Below are 23,368 nucleotides of genomic sequence, written 5' to 3'. Positions count from 1 at the left end.
GGGTGGAGATGCTCCTTCAGGTATACTGGGCCGAGGCCGTTTAGGGCTTTCATTAACCCCCCCCCCCCAACTTCTAAGTCACAAAGGATGGAGCGAAGAGTATTGGGGCAAAGACTGATAAATTCACAGAAGACACATTCAGAGACAATATGCCACTGAACAACAATTGCTGGAGAGCAAGAGCAGGATGAGAATTGCATGCCCTGCTTGAGGGTTCCCTAGGAGCAGAATGCTGCACTGGATAGACCTTCTCATCTCACGCCAGCAGGACTGCTGCTCTCAGGTGCTAAACCAGAGGGCTATAAGATGGATTTTTAGTAGGAAGGTTTTGAGATGCCCAGCATACCTCTTTGGTCCTTGCACCTCTGGATGAGAAGATTAAAGTAAGTTTTTTTTTTTAAAAAAAGCAGTCTAATTTCATATAAAGGTAGCATCAAACAGCAGCTGCAAAATGCACAAAGACACAGATGCAAAGTGCTAAATTTGAGAAGCGTGCTCCTTATGTCATAGCACAGCCCCTGCAAAATTCTACTGTCCATCCATAAAAAGTGACTTTTCCTCCCCACTTCCAAGAATACAGAGCAGTTGTAGTTGGCTCAGAAGCAGAGAGAGAGAGAGAGAGAGAAAAAGGCAAGAACTAAAGGTCTGACAAGATCTGGAAGGCAAGATAAAAACCGGAAAGTGATCTGCTTATCTGGAATGAAGCCACGATGGCAATTATTACTAGCTGAAAATATCAGGCCATACTGAGAGAAACAGAGAAAAGAGGCGGGGGTGGGGGGCAAGAGCAAATTAGGCGGAAATGGTGAGAAAATGTCTTTGCCCTAGCAAAATAAGAAGTTCTGCAAATAAAATCTCACTTGATGCTCAAAGAGGAAGAAGTTTGATTTTATAAAATTAGTAACTTTACTTCAAAAATTTGTTCAGTGAAATGTTGCTATAAAACACCTTAGCAGTTAGTAATCCAAAGCAGATCTGTCAAAATGACATACACACTCATTGCCACCAGTAATGAGATGGCAATTAGTTTCTTTGTACAGAATCTCAAGAAACTGCCCAGATTTCAGTTCAATGTTAGAAGCATGCACATTCACAGCAAAACAAACAAACAAACAAACAAACAAACAAACAAACAAACAAACAAAAAACAACAACCCAATTCTGGTTGTTTTGGTAGAATTTGAGAGTAAACAATTAAATGACTGAAATTGCAGGTGGGCTAGTGCAGGTCGTACACAAATTGGTGATTTTGTTGGTGCCCAGACATCTTAACACACTTGGTATTCTGATTCCAATTATTAAAATGATTTAATTTTATCTGAGTAAGTTGATGAAAGAGGTTTCTAGTAATATGGAGAGGTGGCCATTACTTAAAATTTAGCGTTTGGGGGTAAGGTTAATAAATGAAAGATGAATATATTGCCACAGGTAATATATGTACTTTGTGGTATTTCATTATATATTCCCCAAGCATATCTTCGGAAATTTATTGGGCTAATTGGGAACTTGATTTGGGATAATTCTCCACCACATTTTTTACTTAAAGAGACTTCAACTGTCAGCATTTGAAGATGGTTTTAATTTTTCAGATATGGAAAATATTATGGAAAATTCTGGCCTGCGTAATACCAGCACATGAAGCTAAGGCACGCTGCTTTCTGGGAAACTCTCTTAAGCTTCCACAGCAATCTGCAAAGAAAACAGCTGGGAATACAACCAAGCAGCACTAATAAGTAGCAAGAGAAGCAGGTGGATGGAAAATGGGGAGCCTCCAAGTCTGCACAGGCTGCGTAGTGGAAGAAATGAGGAGTGGGGAGTCCTGGGAAATATGTTGGGGGGGGGGAGGTGCTCCTTGACTCTTTGCCAAGCTTGAGGCTTGCCCCTGGAAGGAGGGAGAGAATTTTTTGCAATAATTTGCAATCCATTTCCCATTGAAGGCGGTGAACGCTTCTCAGGCTGGGAATGTCACCAATTAATTTTGCTCAAATTCTTGCTTGTTCAGAGGACTGGAATGCCCCTAGCATTAGGGGCAGAGAAAACTTGGGATTGTTGACCTCGCTGGCCAGAGTCGATAGTTGATTTGCAGCAGGAGATTTGCACCTGTAAAATGGCGTGTCACAAATATAGCCAGATATTACACATCCTTCCTAAAAGGCAGTCTCCTTTTGTCCTTGGCGGCATTCCTTTTCCTCTTCTTGCTCAGGAAGCCCTCCAGCTTCCCACTCCTCTTCAGCTCTTTGTACTTCTCAGCCAGTTCCAATTTCCGCTTATCAGCTGCAAAGCACAAAAGGGAAAGTGGCCTTAATTCAAGCCAGCCATGTTCATAATGTCACTAGCAATTCCCATCAATATCTCAAGCCCCCTCTTCCACTCCCAGTCCTCTCCCATCTTTCAATAGAGTTCCGTGATTTTTTTAAAAAAAGAATCCACATTGATGACTGCACACCCTCTCAGTAAAAGTCACCATCCACTCCCTTTGCTTTGCATTATTCCCCAGTGCAACTGGTAACCAGATCCAATGAACATAGCAGGTGAGAACACCATTCAAAGTGGCAGTGCTGACCATCTCCAATATGCAAACCAAGCAGAGGAGAGGAACATGACAGACTGTCTTTATAGGGTAAACAGGGTCAGGGCAAGACTATCAGGTGCTCAAGGTCACACAGAGTTTGGGTTAAACCAGGATAAACCCAGTAGCGCAGCTACGACTCTGATCAGTTTGTTTAACTGACTCCCATCGAGCCCTGTCTTAAAAGGATTTCTTCCTTCTGTTCAAGAGTCACACCACTGCAGACACCGCTGTGAACCAAGTGGTGTAGCGTGGGTTGCCAGGGCCCAGGGCCGTGGAGGGAATGGGTGGGAGGCTGGGAGACATGCTCATTCAACTGCCTAGCAGTGCCCCTGTCACCCAGGAGATCGCAGCCACAGAGATAAGAAGAGTTGTTCCATTGCATGGAGAGGTCACTTCCTGGTTCGCAGGGAGAAACCGTTTCTGCCTAGCGACAGAAGCACGCAGCTGTATTGAGGCAGCACCAGGTGTTGACATTTTGCGCCCAAGCCAATCGCCCCTGTGCCCCCGCCAGCTACGCCACTGCGTCAGCAACAGGTCCCCTATTTGACAGCCTGATGGAAAGTCAAGGCTCGAAACGTGCATCTTCTGTCGACGGGCCAACACTTACACTTCTTTAGATAGAAGGGCTTCTTTCCTTGCTGGGCCAGCTCCCTCTGCTGCCTCTTCAAGGCCAGCTCCTTTTCTCTCTCCTTCTGTTGCTTCCTCTGTGTCTCCTCCTGCTGAGTCTAAGAAGCAAAGGTGGGCAAGTTGCAAACATGCCACGGCTGGCCAGGGTCAACGTTTCTCCTCTCCCCAATCTCATGGGCCTCACTGGAGCTTTCTGCTGAATGGCGGCTCCAGGCTTTGGGCCTGCCTGCGGCGTCTCCAAAGGAAACCAGAGCTGCTCCTAATTCCCCACGGCCCCAACTCACCATTTGCTTGAGGAGCTGCTGCAACTTGGTTTGCTGCTCCACATTTCGGCTTTTCTTCAGGTGCTTCTGAACTACCTGAGGGGGGAAGAGGGGAGTGCGCTGAAAGGGAAGTCGCCTTTCAACCCAGGACTCTGAGGTAAAAAGGGCTTCAGCACAGGCCTTTTCTCCTTCTAGGCAGGTTGCACTCGATGTGAGTAGCTGCAGCCATTACCTCTTTCTCCTTCTTCCTGATGTCGTTCAAAAAGCCGTACGTCTTTTCAAAGATTTCTGGCTTATATTCCCCAGAGAGGTCATCAAAGCGAGGATCTCGAGGTACCTGGGGAGGAGGAAAGAGGAGCGAGCACTAAAATTTGAACACTGCCAAAAAGTGGTGTCTTTCTTCTTGGGCACCCATCACTACTCTGTCTTTCAGGAGCAAGCCGGATCTGTATCACTCTTGTCACACTCGGTGGCCCTTGCCTCATGTAGGACTGCACTGAGCACTGCTTACTAAGTCAACAGTCTCCTCAGCCGTCATGCGAACTCCTTTATCTTCATCCTCTCCCAAGTAATTTTCATTCATCCCCTCCAAGTAATTTTCAGTAGTGTTACTCAAATATTTTCCATGGACACAAGGCTATTTTCTTCTCTTTTTATTAATTTGCAAATTTAACAAAGAAAATGAAAAAATGAAAACCAGAAAGGGGGAGGGGAAATGAAATAAAATTAAAGAGAAAAAAAGCAACTCACCTTCTTTTTAACAGGCACAACTCGTCTTAGATAGGGGACTGGCTTCTTGGCTGAAATTTCCAGAGGTCTGTGGGAGAGATAGAGAGTACATACTTAGGAAAGAGAAGCCTGGGGGTTATTTCCTATCCCTGGGTGGGTTGATTCTCAGAACCATCTCTCAAGATGCGAAACTCAAACGCTGCGCCAGTGTTTTGCTTGTTTTCCCTCCGCACTGTTGACCACTAGAAACTTTTGGAAACTAAGAGACTGCTATGTGCAAGGAACTGAAAGCCACTTGGAAAGCAAAGTGTGTTATGTAATATGACAAGAGAAGAGATTAAAGGGAAAAGTACATTAACGCAGGACTGGATTCAATCTTCTGAATTTTGGAACAAGATGTATTACTACTAGAAGACTTTATAATAGATATTAAGGCTAACTACATGATGTATGTGTTTCCTTATATTTATTGCTATGTATATATTACGGGCTGTCAACAGATTATAAAAGTTTAGTTGATAAATAGTCTGGCCTTTAACCAATTATTGATTAATCATTACATTTAAATACTAGAGTCTTAGTATAGAGGCCTTTTTGAGATATTGAAGGAAATGCAAGGTATCATCTGTTTACTGAATTGAAAGTTACCACTCACTGTTAGAAAGAAAAGGGCTCTTTAACATTACCTTCCCTCCATTCCACAGGGGAAAACATAACTTCAAAGAACAAGAGTGCCCTGAATTTTCATCCCCAATAATTTTAAAAGAGAGTACAGTGGATGCTCAGGTTGCGAACATGATCCATGCGGGAGGCACGTTTGCAACCCGCACCGCACGCGTCTGTGCACATGCAGGTTGCAATTGGGTGCTTCTGCGCATGCGCAAAGCACAATTTAGTGCTTCTGCATATGCACAAGTGCCAAAACCCGGAAGTAACCACCCCGGGACTTCCGGGTTCAGAGTGGTGCGCAACCTGAAATCACGCAAGCCGAAGCGTCTGTAACCTGAGGTATGACTGTACTCCTAAACACAACAGCATAATCCTATATCCTACTGCGTACAATGGACCTTATTTCCAAGTATATTTGCTAAGGATTGTAGTGTAGAGCTTTAGTTAACTACTCTACCAACGAAAGCATCACGTCCTGTTTACAGAAAATTGTGACATGCATATTATTAGTGAGCAGTGTTAGAAACTTACTAGGCACCAAATGGCACCTCTGAAGTACTTTACAGACATCACAACAGAATGTCTATTGGTCTAGATGACCCTCAGAGTCCCTTCCAACACTACAATTCCATGATTCTCTGATCTCAACTACATTGCTTGACCGTAGCTCGCTCTTACAACAATTCACTTGAAAGGAGAAACAAACAAAGGGGAAATGGAAACGGAGTCAACCAGGGTTCGAAATTAGCAGGGTGCCAGGCGCATTTTGAGCCTGAAGATTCTCCATTTGCGAGCACCTCAAAACGTCTGGGTGCCATTTTTTGCTCCTGGCTGTCAGTCAAGGATTACTGAACTGTATGTGATTTGAAGCCTTGAAGTATATGTTAAGGAAAGAGTAGACGGTTTGGAAATACCAATATTTTATTGTATCCACCAAATTAAGCATGTATTAACAATTTATGCTAAAAACGTGTCACTTATGTGAATTGCATATTACTTGATGCTTATCAAAATAATAAATAAAAAGTGTTGCCGACCTCCCCCCCCCCCCGGTAGGGACTAGACATTCTGTTTTGGCGCCCACAACCCAGGTCCCAGAAGTCATCTAATTTGGCTCCTAGCTTTCCTATTCTAGTTTCTAACACTGGAATTAACTATGGGCCAAGGCAGAGGTTTTCAAACTGTGGTCTGCGAGTTCCATTTGGGTGGCCTGTGGAGAGGCTGCAGCACAGTTAAATATCTCTGTACTCAGCCCTGAACTTCCTTTCCTTGATGCGATGATGGAGGACTAAGATGACCAGCAAGGAGTCCATGATTCGCACAGCGGCACAAGACGTGCAGCTTTTGTTGTGCATGAGTCAGCTGACTCAACGCAGCTCTCAGTCGCCAACCTAGCACTCAGTCTACGCAGTTGCAATTGGACCCTCACCGTCAGCAAAATGGCACCCAGGGAATTTTAAACACTGTCGGTGAGGTGCCTGTAGTTGTCATTTCAAAATAACTATCACACACAGAATTTCAAAGGGGAAAACAGGCTTCAGAGGAAAGCTAAGAGGCCAATTCCCCTTTCAAGCTAGAAGGAAGCCTCTTCAAATGCACATGCATTGAGCCAAATTCTATCCTCCACATAGGAATATAGAAGCTGTCTTATACACAGTCAGCACATTTCCCCATCTATCTCAGTGTTATGTACACAGACTGGCGGGACGCAGGTGGCGCTGTGGTCTAAACCACTGAGCCTCTTGGGCTTGCTGATCAGAAGGTCGGCGGTTTGAATCCCCACGACGGAGTGAGCTCCCGTTGCTCTGTCCCAGCTTCTGCCCACCTTGCGGAATGAAAGCATGCCAGTGAAAGTAGATAAATAGGTACCACTGTGGCGGGAAAGTAAACTGTGTTTCCGTGTGATCTGGCTTCCATCACGGTGTCCTGTTGCGCCAGAAGCGGTTTAGTCCTGCTGGCCACATGACCTGGAAAGCTGTCTGTGGACAAACGCTGGCTCCCTCAGCCTGAAAGCGAGATGAGCACCGCAACGCCATAGTTGCCTTGTAATGGACTTAACCATCCAGGGGTCCTTTGATTTTATTTTATTTTACCTTACACTGACTGGCAGCAGCTCTCCGGAGTTTCAGCAGCATTTCCCCCCCACCCTAGCCTGACCTGGGGATGCTAGGGACTGAAGCCAAGCATGCACTCTATCGCCAAGAGCTATGGTCGCAGCATCCAGTCCCTATCCAGCTGATGGACTTGCAGAGACTTGCTTCTCTTCAGCCCCACACCTGGCTGACTGGTTGAGGGATGGTACTTGAGCCTTGCTCTCTGCCACCAACATTCCCTGGCAGCAAAAAGGGAGGGCACCCAGACTGCTGCCAGCCACTTCTGTTTGGGGAGGGGAGCTTGAAACAAGGGATCATTTCAGCCCCCATCCCCCCCCCTGCAGGCACAGGCAGGCACCCTCTCACGCCTGCCATCTAATTTGACTCTCGGTGCATCCACACACCCGCTGGGTCCGCACTCCTATGCAGAATGGGAGGATGGAAAGACAGAAAGCGAAGAAAACATTTCGATTCTGCTGGCATGGGTGGATTCCGATGTGAATGATTGTATTACAGTGATTGCAATCTGTATGGCAAATTAATTATATAATCAGTGGGTAAAAGAGGGAAAAGTGCTAATTAAAAAAACAGGGGGGAAAACAGCTTCTCGGGCTTTGTGGATCTAATTAAGTGCTCTTATCATTCCCGTCCCCTTTTCACCTGCATTCATTGCCTTTTAAGAGGGTGTCTTTTTCTTCAGAATTGCAGGGCACAAACCGTAAGTCATTATGTGTACGCTACTCTGAATAAAGGTCAGGGAGCAAAGTTTTAGACAAAATAATATAATCTCTAATGAGATTTTGCTTTTCTGATGTTCAAAGTCAAGATTTTGGTTTGAAATGGTGGTCCCTAGCCTTTATCGGTATATCACAGGGTTCTGCTACCAGCTGCATAAACTGCAAGTTTTTATCCCAAGACCCAAAGTCAGATAAATTTGGATGGAAATATTTTTTGATTGATGGAATTACACTGACATCTCTCTGGAAGTGGACCCATCCTGAGCTACTTTTGGATGTTCAAAATCTCTCTAGCATCCAGAATCGCTTTTTATCATCAGCTTCGGCTGATTATTCCAGATCAATGGTTCTGCCTTAAAACCAGGGGTGGAAAGGCTTTGTGTCCCCCCACCCCCATATCACTGGATTCTAACTCCCATCAGCCCCATCCTGCGTGGACAATAGACTGGAATGATGGGAGTTGTGGTTCAGTAACACCTGGAATGGTGCTGGAGGAGACTCTTGAGAGTCCCATGGACTGCAAGAAGATCAAACCTCTCCATTCTGAAGGAAATCAGCCCTGAGCGCTCACTGGAAGGACAGATTGTGAAGCTGAGGCTCCAATACTTTGGCCACCTCATGAGAAGTGAAGACTCCCTGGAAAAGACCCTGATGTTGGGAAAGATGGGGGGCACAAGGAGAAGGGGACGACAGAGAATGAGATGGTTGGATGGTGTTCTTGAAGCTACCAGCATGAGTTTGATCAAACTGCGGGAGGCAGTGGAGGACAGAAGTGCCTGGCGTGCTCTGGTCCATGGGGTCACGAAGAGTCGGACACGACTAAACGACTAAACAACAACAACAACAACAACACCTGGAATGCCACAGATTCCTCATCCCTGGCTATGGAAACCATCGCTCAGTTTGTAATCTCTAGGCTGAGCTACTGCAATATGCTAAATCTGGGGCTTCTGCTAGAGTATTCAAAAGCTGTTCTTCGTGCAAAACCCAGCAGCCCATTAATTAACGTCAAGGAACACTCAGGATTATGCAATGCTGTATCTGCTTCAACCACCAATTGGCTTCCATGCCCTTTCTAAAAATGCTGACATTACCCTTTCAAGTCCTAAACAACTTGGGCTCAGGGAAAGCACGAGAGCTTGTCTCTCAGTAAAAATCAGCAAAGGAGACCCTCCTCTGACAACAGCCCCACCTAGAACAGGTCAAGGACCAGGGCTTTCTCAGTCGTTGCTTCTGTTTTATGGGATACAATGACCGAAAGGTGCCCAGATTTATTATAATTTGCAAAGATTTGGTTTTTAAATCCTTTTAAATGGCCCAACATTTCACCTGTAGCTTGATGTTAAATGAGTTTTAACATTGTTGTGTTCTTAAAACTTTGTATCCATGAATAACCCACAGTTATTGTTCAAGTGGTAAGAAGAACTAAGCACCACTCATGTCTTGTATTTACTAAGCCTACAACTTACATACATTTAACTTGTACACATTCAGCTTTATGCGTGAGACAAAAAGTAAAAAGGGGGGGTGGGATTCCAGGAAAAATGACGCCCCCCCCAACCTGCCGCTGAACTGAACGTGTTTTGATAACGTGCAATTTTGGCTTTGGGCAAGATCCCCAGAACGTCACCCCAGCGTCAGTTGCGGGCTTACTGTACGTTAGAACTGTTTTGGCTCCAGCTGCACCTGAACACTTCAGTGGAAAGGCAGGCTATAAAAAGCAGTAAATACTGGAATAAACTTATGCAAAGCAGGAGTTGGGAAAAGGTCTCCACTTTAGCAATAAACGGTTCCAGCATCCCGTTCCTTACCTCTCTTCAACCTGCTGGATTACCGCCTTCAAAGCATTTTCAACCCACAGCGCCCAATTATTCAGAAGACAAAAGCAGGTGATGAACCTGCAATATTCTCTCCAAAATGGATTGGTCCAGTAAAGTCAACATATCACTTATTTGGTGCCTTTTACTCCCTGGACTGACGTGGCGCCATCGCTATGCCAACATAAATTTTAATGAGCCGCCGTAGAAATCCTTTGACAATATGACACCCAGACCCTCTTCGGCAGTGACATTAACCAAGTCACACTCCTGTTGTGCTTCGCAACCGCCAGCCTTCAGACGCGGCAGAAAAAGCAGCGCATCACGGGAAACAGACAGCTCTCTATGAAACAGCCTTTTTTAGAGGGATACACCAAATTCCCTCAGGAGAAACTGATAAAATTATGGGGAGTGGAGAAAACAAGTAAGCTAATCTTCTGCACCAACAGCCCATGAACGGCTCGATGAAGTTAATTATATTTTTATTAGCTAGCTGGAAAGACAGCACCCTTACCAGAGTTGTGACAGTACTGTGGAGTTTCGCAGGCAGAGCTGCCAGTTCTTGATCTGGATGCGGCACCTATTGCTTTAACAGCCCCGGGGCAGCAAAACATTATTTGGCTGTGGTGTCCCAGCTGCCCTACTGCAATTTTCTCCTCCAGGTTTGAAGTAGCAATGGGATTCTGCTTTCTGCAGCAGGCAGATGAGCAACATTTAGGCTCATACCCAACAAAGTTGTCCTGTAAGCACAAGGAGTTCAACCTGTGCTTCTTCTCATCTCCCCATGTACACACCCCAAATCTGTTCTAGGGTTCCCACCAACCTTACAGAGCAGATTTGGGGGCGGGAAGAGGAATCCCATTGTGCAGACAGCAGTCTTTGCACTAATAGGACGACTTTGTCAGATACAAGCCAGAGAATGGACCGCAGCAGCAGCAGGGCAGGAGCTGTCATTCCAGACACCATGTGGGAATTCACAAACCAGCCAGGCTCCTTCAGACACCTCTCGCTTTTCACTTCCCTAACATACTGGTTTCCAATGAGCATGTGGAAGATTTTATAAAGCTTGCTCACTTTTTATAAAATATTGTGGTGTTATGTTGCTTGCTTCTGAATCCAATTTCATTCAAGAATGCACCACTGAACAGGATAGAATTTGGGGAGCATTCCCTTAAAGTCGAGAGGGTTCCTTTCAAAGACACGCACACAAACACCTAGCTGATTTGATTCCAGCTGCACTGGGGCTTTTGTAGAAAGGCTCTCTCTCAAAAGGCTTTGGAGAGATAAAAATAGAAATAAGCCATAACCCATAATAGAAGAGGCATTTTGAAAGGCTTATATAGCACTGTCTGGAAAGCCAGCGAGAGCTTCAGGTAAAAGGTGAAGTAGCAGCACAAGATATTAACAGAGGGTGGGGAGGGGAGAGAGAAGAGAAGCAGAGAAAGTTGGAAAGAGATGAGAGAACTGATGAAGGAAAGAGCAGGTGTCTCTTGGATGGGACACTTGCAGCGAGTGAAACCCGGCTTCAGGACGATGAACAAAGGGTAATGACACACAGCAAAATGGAGAGAACTGTGGGGAGGTGTCTGAGGAGGGAATACAGTGACCATTTGCATCCGTGTCTGCTTTAATGTTTAAATTACTCATCACATTGATGGCATTTTACAGAATATAGTGGTACCTCAGGTTAAGTACTTAATTCGTTCCGGAGGTCCATTCTTAACCTGAAACTGTTCTTAACCTGAAGCACCACTTTAGCTAATGGGGCTTCCCGCTGCTGCTGCGCCGCCAGAGCACGATTTCTGTTCTCATCCTGAAGCAAAGTTCTTAACCTGAAGCACTATTTCTGGGTTAGTGGAGTCTGTAACCTGAAGCGTATGTAACCTGAAGCGTATGTAACCCGAGGTACCACTGTACACTGAAGTGTGAGAGACTGGGAACACAAACGGGGCCAAAGAGTCACATAAATGGCTCCCAGAGAGGCTTAGGAAGAAGGAAGTAAATTAATCACAGAAAGGTTATAAAAATGCATCGAGAGCAAGGTAGCAGCTCCAGTGGTGCAGACCGTAAAGCAGACACTTAAGGCTGTTAGTTCTTCAGGTAAGTCCATGCTACCACCCAGCCTCCCAGAGGGAGCCCTCTGGTTAAACGCCAATTCCTTCTTTCCAGGATGAATGCATTCTGCTCCAATAGCTCTCCAGAGGCAGCTCAGAAATCTCTACGCCCTTCACCAAGCAGAAAAGGACTTACTGCATGAACCCATGCGCAAGTTTGATCATTGCTAACTTGAGAGCTCACTCTCAAGTAAGGAAGCGCAGGTTTGCGGACTTCACCTGAGCCCAGGGGAATGCAGTTCTCTTTGGGGGAATGCACAACAGGGAAACACATTTACCCGTGCTTGTTTGGACGCTGCCGCTTCTCTGCTTTTGGGACATTTACTGCCCTTTTCCCCGTAGTCATCTGCTGATAAGCCTTGGTCCCAACTCGATTTCTCAACTGCAGCAGCTCCTCAAAAGACATCGAAGACCATTCTGGGGGAAAGAAAAAAACGAGACACCCGCAAACAAATGTCAGTCTTTGGATTATTCAAACTCATCCCCACCTGCCCGCCCAACCTGCTTCATGTTGAATGCGACTGTCTTTTTTGCACTCATATTGCAAGGGCAGCTGCAGGTTCATGCGATTCATGCAAGTGCCACCACAAAAACCCTGCACACCCACCCAGTGCTCAATCTCACAGCCCCTTCAAAGGCACACTAAACTGCCCTGCCAATGGTGCTATCCCCATGTGGCTGGGTTAAGTATTCAGGGCCTATCATGGGGACCTTTTCAACCCAAACAGCATCCCACCAGGGACACAGATCAATGGGAAGAGGCCTCAACAGCAGTATGGAACAGCACTATTGGAAGCTTCTCCCTGGGAGTGTCTGAAGGAATCCCATGTGTACCGGAGTTGTGTGGAAGAACCACAAACTTGGCATCCTACGTTAAGTAACCACACACTGTGCTAGACCTGCAGAATTATGACACAGACTGGGTCACAGCTCTATCTGTGAAATTAGGATCCAAACAAACAAAAACAAAATGAAAAAATTCCTTCCAGTAGCACCTTAAAGACCAACTAAGTTAGTTCTTGGTATGAGCTTTCGTGTGCATGCACACTTCTTCAGATACACATGTGTGTATCTGAAGAAGTGTGCATGCACACGAAAGCTCATACCAAGAACTAACTTAGTTGGTCTTTAAGGTGCTACTGGAAGGATTTTTTTTTTATTTTGACTATGGCAGACCAACACGGCTACCTATCTGTAACTAAAAACAAAATGGTCACTCAACTAATGGTTTCAGAGTTTGGCGCACACAAGCCAAAACAGCCAACTAATATACAAATGCAAATTAGCTGATTTTTAACATCTTCCATTCACATGTTAAAGAGGGCAGAAGGTTGAAAGTTTGTCTGCATTCTAACTTCCTTTAGTATTTCTGAAAAATGACCAGAGTAGTAATTCTAGATTCACGACTTAGAATTAAGAGCACTTTCACATCAGAGGTGTAAATCAGTCTCGGCTTGTATCTTCGGCCTTTTAATGTAATTTTTTTTAAAGCAGCTGTTCTCGGAGCTCAAGTGCAGCTTCAAAATTGAACTCTTCCACCCTGCATTCACATGTAACACACAGAATGAGAGATGCTTAGCATTGATTAGGAAATAGAAATGCCCACTCTCTCCCCCACTGCCCAAAAATAAGGAATTCAGAATACATTCAGAGCTCCTTGCATGTCCGTTATACGACAAGTACTTGACTCTCCGCTTGTCTTAGAAAGGAAGACTTCTGAAGTCAAGCCATTCCTATAGCACAAATCTTTCCTTAGGCTTTCTCTCTCTCAAGGGGCTTCTCAGTCCTGGTTGCTGACACTGCTAAAGAGCTTTCTGCATTACAGACACTGCCCTAAGGATTAAGGGAAAGCCCTTCCAGCTCCCATCTCTTTTATGACCTGGGGACAGAACACAACTGTTTGCGCATGGCACATTTCATCAACATGTTGCAGCAGGCAGTCACATTTTACAAAGGTTCCAAAAGACATGATGTTGATTGATATATCATACACAGTGCAGATTAAATATAAATAAGTAAAACCCAATTTCTAGCACAAAGTGCTTGCAATTTAAATTTTGACGGCTGAGGTGACATCAGAGGAAGGGGGAAAAATAGGAGATGAAAGCATAGCAGGGAGTGATTTTATCTTCCTAAATACATAAAAATGTAAGGCTGTCATTGGGCAGCCCCCATTGGAGGAATTGTAGTGCCTCATAACAATTTGGATTTGCATGGAGTCCTCATGGGGGGTGGTAGGAAGGGGGCATTATTGGTTTGTTCTTGTTTTTACTATGTATTTTGTGTTTTTTATCTCGTATTTTTATGTTGTGAACCACCCTGAGGCCTATGGATGAAGGGCAGTATACAAATGTAATAATGATGAGAAGCAAAAGAGAAGGCAGGTTGTACAATAACATGGGGACAAGAAAGGAGAATCACTGAGAGGGGAGGAGTGGTTTTAAAACAACACCAGAAGCTGGAGTAAAGAAGAAATGGTGGGAACAGAGAAGAAAATGACTGCTTTTTAAAAATGGCGGAGGTTTGAGGAAACTTTTATGGTCATTTGAGTACATCAGGAAAGGAGGAATACTGAAAAGGAACATTTGGTTGATTTAAACTTCCATTCCTCAGCTAACTTATGTGAGATAAAGGATGTGCAACCTATGACTCCATAGTATTTCCCCACAAACCTGGTACCTCCACTCTTGGTACCATGCGTTGTCTTCTACATGAAGTTCCAGAGTCATTGTAGTAATTCGGAACAGAGTCTTTATTAAGAAGCAACATCCATCAACAGAACCCTACCGTGCTCTAACTGAAGAAGCTAACTGACAGCCTTGCTCTTTAAATTCTGTTTATTTTAAAGAGACAGCAGAATGGATCCACATTGGGGTTTGTGTGCAGGCAAGAGGGGGAGGCGTGGAAATGGGGTGGCGTGCAAGGGAGAGTTGAGGAAAGTAAGCAGACGGGTGGGGGGGGGAAGGATGAGAGAAAGGAGAGAGCAGAAGGCATGGGAACGAGGTTGAAACTGAAGGCAGGGGCATGAAAGGGTTTGATGAATAGGATGTGAGGTGATGCTGGCTTCATAATTCCGCATAAAGTGAAAAGGATGCTTAGTAGTTGCAATGTGTGGGAGGAAGAAGATGCAGGTGGTTACCATGGAGGAGTTTTGTGTGCAAAAGAGGTTGCACAAAAGAAGGAGGAGGAGGCATGGACATGGGGGGTGGGTGAAAACAGGGATGCAAAGCTGGACTAACAAACAGAAGAGAGAAACGGCATGAGAAATGGGGCTGGGAAGGTGAAAAGCAAGCTTAGTCCTTCCACGGGGTGTGACGGGGAAGCTCCAGGAGGTTAATGGGGAGGAATAGCAGGGGAGGTTGGCAAGTGGAGCAAACTAGTAGGAACATAAAAAGGTAAAGGTAAAGGACCCCCCCCCCTGACAGTTAAGTCCAGTCATGAACGACTCTGGAGTTGCGGCGCTCATCTTGCTTTACTGGCCAAGGGAGCCAGCGTTTGTCCACAGACAGTTTTTCCGGGTCATGTGGCCAGCTGGTGAAACCAGAGCAGTGCACGGAAATGCCGTTCACCTTCCCACCAGAGTGGTACCTATTTATCTAATTGCACTTTGACGTGCTATCGAACTGCTAGGTTGGCCGGAGCAGAGACCAAGCAACGGGAGCTCACCCCGTCGCGGGGATTCGAACCGCCGACCTTCCAATCGGCAAGCCCTAGGCTCTGTGGTTTAGACCACAGCGCCAACCCGCGTCCCTTGTAGGAACATAGTCTGCCTTAAAACCAGCTGTCTGTCTAGCTCAATATGATTTACTCTGGTTGACAGCAGCTCTCTAGGATCTCAGAAAGAAGTCTTCAACCTCTGCTATTAGGTGGAAGTGTCTGGGATTGAACCTGAGATCTTCTGAAAGAACAGGAGGTTCCTATCACTGAGATATGGTCCGCCTTTAAAGCTGGTTTGGCCACTTCCAGGCACAATTGCAGCATCTTGGACCCCTCATGCGTCCTGCCCAAGGGCAGAGTGGGATTCAAACCCACACCTCCAGGCAGAGACTGTATCCTTATTGCAGAGCTATAGACAACCCAACCGTCCTGACCATAGCGATCAACCTTCCCTTTTTTGCGGGAAATTCCCTTAGTCCAGCGCCGTTTCCTGCTGCTATCCTGGATTGTTAGATATCCCGTAGACTGTCCCCGGGACAGGTGAGGCTGCTGATCCCTTATTTTCAAATCCGAAAGTTGACAGTACCATTTTGCACAGGTAAAGTTGTGTGTACTTTGTGATTGCGTGGAAGGTTCAATGGAAATGGTAAAATTTGAGGAGGGATTTTAAGGAGAAAAGAATTTGACTGATGGCTACATCTTTAATCAGGGCCTACACCATCTTTTCTCGCTTTGTCTACATTCTAACATTCAGGCATTTCCCCGTCACAACGCTTTACTGACATCACCTCTCTCTCTTTCTCTGTTCTGGCATGCCAAACATGTAATCCCTCAATTAGTCATTCCTTATGGCAAAAGTCTACAACTGTAATAGTTTTTCCTCCCTGATGAGCTCTGGACAGACCCGCAAAGAGACTGCAACCTCAAAAGCCTATGCAAACGCAGGCCAAATGATGCGTTCCACCTCAGACATCAACACACGATTTGTCATATTGGATCAAACCACTGGCCCATCAAATCAGCTACCCTCCCCTGGGCAAGAACCAGCACCTTCTACACCAAAATACAAGGGGTCAGGGAGGGAGGGAAGGAAGGAAAGGAGAGGAGAGAGGGGAAACCTTTAACAATATGGGCCACTCACTGTATACATATCCCTTCTTGACACCCAGTTAACTGACGGAAAAGCAGGACTGAACCAACATGATCTAAGCTCCATTGCCAAACAAAATGTTAAATCTGTATTTTTTAAAGTGACTAGAACTACAATAAATTCCACAGGTCAGCTGCTTATTTCATCCCAAAAAACTCCACTTTTCATACCTTGTTCTAAATTTATCAGCCAATCTCAATGAAATGCTCCCTTAGTTTCTCTCCCCCCCCCACACTTTCCCAGTTATTCACCTGGAGTTTTCGCAAACGCCAATTACAGAAAGTACTGCGGAAGCCAGTGACAAAATAAAAGAGCCTGCTGTTTAAAACGCAATCACTTTAACAAGGTTGTTTCAGATACATAAAGGCCTACAAATTGGTTTGGGTCCTTTCATACCTAGACAGCCAAAGGCAAAGTATGACGACCGCAAAAGGAGCAACAATTATGAACTGTATGAAGCTCACTTTGTTTAGAAGTAAGAGTTAAAATGAATGAAAAGAGGTGTTCCAGGTGCTCTTCATTTTTAAAAATTCTTTTGCAGGAGAAAGACAGAAGAACCCTAGCTGTACAGCTCCTTGTGCATATAGCGAAACAGAGAAGTCAACATGAAAAAAGCCACTATCCTACATTATGTGTCGGACCTCACTGCAAAATCTTTCTAATTGCATTTACTTACTTATAGTTGCAGGGCAACTCACAACAAGGAATAAAAATGCATGCATTTTTTGTATTCTTATTTGTAGCTCATTTCCCCCCAAAAGAGATGAGGAAAGGGACGCGGGTGGCGCTGTGGGCTAAAGCCTCAGCGCCTAGGGCTTGCCGATCGAAAGGTCGGCGGTTCGAATCCCCGCGGCGGGGTGCGCTCCCGCTGCTCGGTCCCAGCGCCTGCCAACCTAGCAGTTCGAAAGCACCCCCGGGGGCAAGTAGATAAATAGGTACCGCTTACCAGCGGGAAGGTAAACGGCGTTCCGTGTGCGGCTCTGGCTCGCCAGAGCAGCGTTGTCACGCTGGCCACGTGACCCGGAAGTGTCTCCGGACAGCGCTGGCCCCCGGCCAATAGATGTGAGATGGGCGCACAAACCCCAGAGTCTGTCAAGACTGGCCCGTTCGGGCAGGGGTACCTTTACCTTTACCTTTACTTATAGTTGCAGGGCAACTCACAACAAGGAATAAAAATGCATGCATTTTTTGTATTCTTATTTGTAGCTCATTTCCCCCCAAAAGAGATGAGGAAAGGATACGTATTTTTATTCTCACGCCGACTCTAGATGAAATATAGCCAGGAACAGCTAGGGTGGTGGGTAAATTGAGGCTTGAACTGGAGTAGCATATAGTCGTACCTTGGTTGTCAAACTTAATCTGTTCTGGGAGTCTGTTCGACTCCTGGAACTGTTCAAAAACCAAGGTGCAGCTTCCGATTGGCTGCAGGGGCTTCCTGCACTCAATCGGAAGCCGCGGAGAACGTTCAGCTTCCCAAAAACATTTGCAAACCGCAACACTCAATTCTGGGTTTGCGGCGTTCGGGAGCTGATTTGTTTGGGAGCCAAGCCATTCGACAACCAAGGTACTACTGTAGTTCCAAACTTCTGCTCCGTCATGTAGGTATCTTTGATTGGAAGCTGGACCAGTCAATCTTCTTCATCCTACCTTAACCAACGAGATTATTTCAAGGCTAGACACTAGGCTGCTTACCCCACAGACTTGCCTCCTTTAAGGAAGAATGAGAGAGAAATGTAATAGATACACATGGAGGTTTGGCGGGGGGGATGACTTGATCCTTAGCAAGAAATTTTTTTTCAACAGAATGTTGTCCATGCTTTGTTAAGACATGTTTTGATAAAGTGAGTTGACGTGGTTTTCCATAGTACCATGCAGACTTTTGGCCACTGCGCAAAGATTGAGAAGTTGTACATGAAACAGGAAGTTTTAACATGAATGACGACAGTGGTAAAAATGAGAACTCTGCTCCAAAATGTTTGGATAAATGGGCATGCTTATGAAACGCTGAAAAAGGTACCCTGTTGTGCACTATGCCGCCATCATTTTCCATCTCCTTATCTGAAAATGCTTCAAATGGTAGAACGCTTATATGCATGCTTTGAAGTAGCTTCCTTTAATGTTTGTGCCTACCTTGATGTGGTAGCCATTCCTTGCCTCTTCCCTGAAAAGAGAGGAAATGGACTGACTTGATTTATTATAGAACATTTCTGAAGGGATTATGGATTTGCCGTTAACACTCCAGCTAATTCACTCAAAATATGTGTGGGGTGACTTAACAGCCATGTAACGACTGTGGTGTGAAATAAGCGTCAGCCTTGCTGTTGCTGGCACCTGTCTGTCTCAGGAGACTATGGAGGTGTGCATGTTTGGGGGTCAAACCATTGGAGAGTTACAGCGCCTGATAGTAGAGACTTGATATGGGACAGACATGTTTTGTTGCAGCTGGGGCAGATGAAGGCATCCGCTTCTGCTGCTGCAAATGTGCCAAGGCATCTTTTCTCTGCATTCCTCCCAGCAGTCCTTTCTCCTGGGCTCACTGCTGTGGACGCATGACCTGTCCGTCTGTCTCCAGGCACTACGGTTGCCCGCAAGGGATTTCCACACAGCAGGGTTGATACTGCTAGCCTTCGTTTCTCGTTTGCAGACATCTTTGCTCATAGCAACTAAGCAAACTAGGTGAGCAGTACAGTAAATGATAATGTTGGCAGATCCAGAACCACACACAATGGTAAGAAGAATCTAAAACGCTCGAAATTAACAGATGCTAAATTATCTGTGACAGTTCTTGGGGGGTGGGAATTAGAGGTCTACAGCGGTCTGGTCAATAAAACTCTCTTTGATAGAAGTCACAAAAAGACAAAGAATTGTACGAATGCACAAGACAGGGAATGAAAAATAAAAATGGAAAACCTATGCCATTATACAAATAAATGGCACATTCCTCAGGCTGATCTCCGGTTCAATTCTCTCTGTTTAAAACTAATTAAAGGGAGAAAGACAAATGACGACAGGCATGTGGGAAGAGATTAGAGGTGTTTAGCTTAGCTTTTCCTTCCCATAGATGGGAAGGAAAAGAGGGCAAGTCAAGCACTCTGATTTAACATCAAAATATTAAGAAATGTTCAGAGAAAACAAAATGGAAAATTAAAACTTGAAACCACCCCCCTACATGTTACACAACGTACCATAAAATATTCCCCAGAAAAGCTGTTCTTCTGCCCCTGCGGTAGCCCTGATCACAGTCACCCCCCCCCAAGTCAGCTACCCACAATATGAAGCAAGCACTACCAAATGAACAGCCCCTCTTCATCACCACCACCTGCTGCCTTATTTTTGAAGACAGGGGCACCCAGAGAGGCAGCTTTGATGCAGGTCTTTGCAAACAGGCAGATTGATATGGGAAACACCCAGGTCCCAAGACTTTTTAAAGGGATTAGTACTGGCACTCTTAACTGTACCTGAAATATTTCTGACTCAGCTGGTGCCATTGCAGAAGTCGTCCAACATGCACATCTTAGAAATACTTCTGAAGTCTAAAACCAATCACAAGGCTCGAGCCAGCCCTGCATTCAACAGAGGTCAGAATCTGATAGATATATTAAGAAATTGAGAGCCTGTGTGGTGCAACAGTTAAGAGTGTTGGGACTAGGACCTGGGAGACGAGGGTTCAAATCCCCACTAGGCCATGAAGCTCACTGAATGACCTTGGGCTAGTCACTGTCTCTCAGCCTAATGTACCTCACAGGGTTGCTGTGTGGATGAAATGGGAGAACCTCGAGGTCTTTGGAGGTTAAGTACTTAATTTGTTCCAGAGGTCCGTTCTTAACCTGAAACTGTTCTTAACCTGAAGCACCACTTTAGCTAATGGGGCCTCCTGCTGCTGCCACGCCGCCGGAGCACGATTTCTGTTCTCATCCTGAAGCAAAGTTCTTAACCTGAAGCACTATTTCTGGGTTAGCGGAGTCTGTAACCTGAAGCGTATGCAACCTGAGGTACCACTGTATAGAAATGTTAAGAAGTAAATAAAACCCATTTTAAATGTTGACAGGAATGCCACGTGTCATGCTTCCGGAAAGAAGACGTTCATCTGACTGGCAAGGTTCGGAAGGAACCTGGGAGAAACAACTGCACAACAATGTGCTGTTTTCTCCATGCAGTTTCCTGCTTTTAAAAAAAGCATGAAGTCCACTACATAAGATATGCAGCGCAAGCGTTTTCACTTACCCACAAATCAGGAAGTCTATAGGCACCACTTTTTCTCAGACAGAAGCCATGTTTGAAGCAGCCCTGGGGCTCAAAGGAAAGGGCACTAGTCTCCGTGTATTCTCAGGCTGACCTGCTCCAGCAATTTCTAATGCATAGCACAGTTTTGTGGAAGCTATTAGGTTGCAGTCAGCTGTGACTTATTTTCTATTTAATGCATTGTATATCAAAAGAATGTAAACCACCTCGTCTGCTTCATGCTTTTATTCTCCCTTTTTTCCATTTCCTCCTTATCAGAGGCTTTCTCCCATTCTATTTGCGGTACATCTTCGTCCTCCTCTGCTTCACCCGCTCCTCCTTCTTTCTGATCTTTACTTTGCTCTCTTGCTTCATGCGTCTGCCTTTGATCCCGCAAGTTGCCAATACCGGCTTTCCTCAGGTTGGTATCTTGCAGTGGGTTTGGACTGCTATAGCCTTGATCAGCCCCATCTGGCTAGGGCTGATGGGAGGTGTAATCCAAAACAGCTGGAGGATACCAGGTTAGGGTCAGCTGCCATACACCCTCAAAGCTCTTCTCTCTCATCAGTCACTGATCTGTTTCCTTTCATGGTTTGAGGTCTTCTCCTAGCATTGAACACAGCAGCCGGCTTTTGAGATGACACACACAGTGCCCATGTAGAAGAACTGAGTGAATCACAACTGTCCAGAGCCTTTGAAGGGCAAGACAAGATGCCTAAGAAGGAGCTGTCGGGAAGTGGCGGTTTTCTTGACACATGCTATTCCCCACCCCCACCCAATATGATCAGAACATTACAAGTTGAAGGCTCAGTTCAAGCTTGCTCACTGGTAAAAGGGAAAAGGACAAGATGACTATTTGAAGCAACAACAAAAAAGGAAGCAATTGGAGTGGAGTATCTTGCTTAATCACTTCAAATTCTGACCTTCGCTAAAGGTTGTTTGACGTGTAATACAGATTTGATAAATACAACCACCCATCAGTAAAATAAGAGGTTCATGCAGTGAATATAAGGCGGGTCTTCCTGAATCAAACCAAAGGTCTATCCAGACCATCATTCAGTTGAATGAGAAGCCCATAAGCAGGATGACGGGGAAACAGGAGTTTCCCATTGGTAGTCTCCAGCAACTGGCATTCAGTGGTGTACTGATTTGCTTCTATGTTATCATTTAATGTGTTATGTTATGTTATTAGAATCAGAGAATTGTAGAGTTGAAAGGGGACCAAAGGGTCATTGCAGCCCAACTCCTTGCAATGCAGGAATATCAACTAAAGCATCCATGACTGATGGCCATTTAACCTCTGCTCAAAAACCTCCATAAAGGAGAGTCTACCCTTTCCTGAGGAAATCTGTTCCACTGTCAAACCGCTCTTACTACTGCCAGAATGTTCTTCCTATTGTTTAGTCAGAATCTCATTTCTTGTCGTTTGAGTCCATTGGTTCAGGTCTTACCCTCTGGAGCAGCAGAAAATGAGCTTGTTCCATCTTCCATGTGATAGCCCTTTAGATCTTTGAAGACGGCTATCAAAGCAACCTTCAGTCTCCTTTCCTCCAGGCTAAACATACCAAGCTCTCTCCACCGTTCCTCATAAGGCTTGGTTTCCAGGCCCTTTTAGCATCTCAGTCACTCTGATCTGCTCACATTCCAGCTAGTCAATAGCCTTCTTAAACTGTGGCGCCCAGAACTGAACATAGTACTCCAGGTGGGATCTGACCAAGGCAGAATAGAGCAGTACTATTACGTCCCTTGATCTGGACACTATACTGCAGCCTAGAATAGCATTCACTTTTTTGCTGCTGCTGTATCACACACTGTTGACTCATGTCCTTTATTTAAAGGCTTGATATACCACTTAAATATCAAAACTTCCAAGCAGTTTACACAAAATATAAATTAAAAACACCAATAAAATCACGTGTTAAAAATAAGTTGACCGAATTTTAACCAAAATTTAGGTAAAGGTTTCTTCATTTTTAATCAAAAATTAAAAATGTATAACGCTGCAAGTTACCGTATTTTGCGCCCCATAGGACGCTCTGGCCCATAGGACGCACCTAGTTTTTTTGGGGGGAAATAAAGAAAAAAAATTATTTTCCCCCCAGGTGCGGGGCTGGAAGAACCAGGTCGGGGAACAGTGGGAAGGCACGCTCTGCCTCCCCGCTGTCCCCCGAGCTTGTGGGGCTGGCGATGGGGAGAAGTGCGCTGATCCTGGGACTGCAGGCAGCTCTGCACCGCCATCCGGAGCGGGGCGGGACTTAGCGCCCCGCTCGGGATGGCGGCGCAGATCTGCCTGCAGTCCCAGCACGGCAGGCAGCTCTGCACCGCCATCCCGAGCGGGGCGGGACTTAGCGGGAGCAGGTCTCCCGAGGGTTGCGCAGAGCTTCCTGAAGCCTGGAGAGCGAGAGGGGTCGGTGCGCACCGACCCCTCTCTCTCTCCAGGCTTCAGCGAAAGCCTGCATTCGCCCCATAGGACGCACCCAGATTTCCCCTTCATTTTTGGAGGAGAAAAAGTGCGTCCTATAGGGCGAAAAACACGGTATATAGCCTTCATGACTATTATTTATTATGTTTCTTACCTGCCCTTTACCACAAGGTCCAATGACCACTTACAATAAATAAAAGCACAATAAAATTAAAACTACTGTAGAAACAAAAGCGCATAATTTCAAAACAGAAATTTAATACAACTCCGGTAACCACGGGCAACAGTATCCTTCAT

At 45.4% G+C, this 23,368-nt stretch overlaps 1 protein-coding gene across 1 annotated transcript in view; it reads right to left on the bottom strand.

Annotated features, from left to right (window-relative positions):
* Window positions 1-867: 867 nt before the first annotated feature.
* Window positions 868-23,368, bottom strand: part of RRP36 (ribosomal RNA processing 36) — a 33,093-nt gene continuing 10,592 nt past the window's right edge. Inside the window, exons 3-8 of the mRNA XM_082217847.1 lie at window positions 11,900-12,038; window positions 4,213-4,279; window positions 3,695-3,799; window positions 3,484-3,558; window positions 3,180-3,297; window positions 868-2,274 (exon numbers count right to left, since the gene is read on the bottom strand). Of these exons, the coding sequence (XP_082073973.1) occupies window positions 2,135-2,274; window positions 3,180-3,297; window positions 3,484-3,558; window positions 3,695-3,799; window positions 4,213-4,279; window positions 11,900-12,038 (644 nt within the window). The 3' untranslated portion in view covers window positions 868-2,134. The remainder of the gene's footprint in view (window positions 2,275-3,179; window positions 3,298-3,483; window positions 3,559-3,694; window positions 3,800-4,212; window positions 4,280-11,899; window positions 12,039-23,368) is intronic.

Source organism: Podarcis vaucheri (assembly GCF_965113315.1).
Source record: "Podarcis vaucheri genome assembly, chromosome: 3".
In the NCBI taxonomy this organism is placed as follows: Eukaryota; Metazoa; Chordata; class Lepidosauria; order Squamata; family Lacertidae; genus Podarcis; species Podarcis vaucheri.
This window is presented reverse-complemented; position numbering and strand designations above follow the sequence as displayed.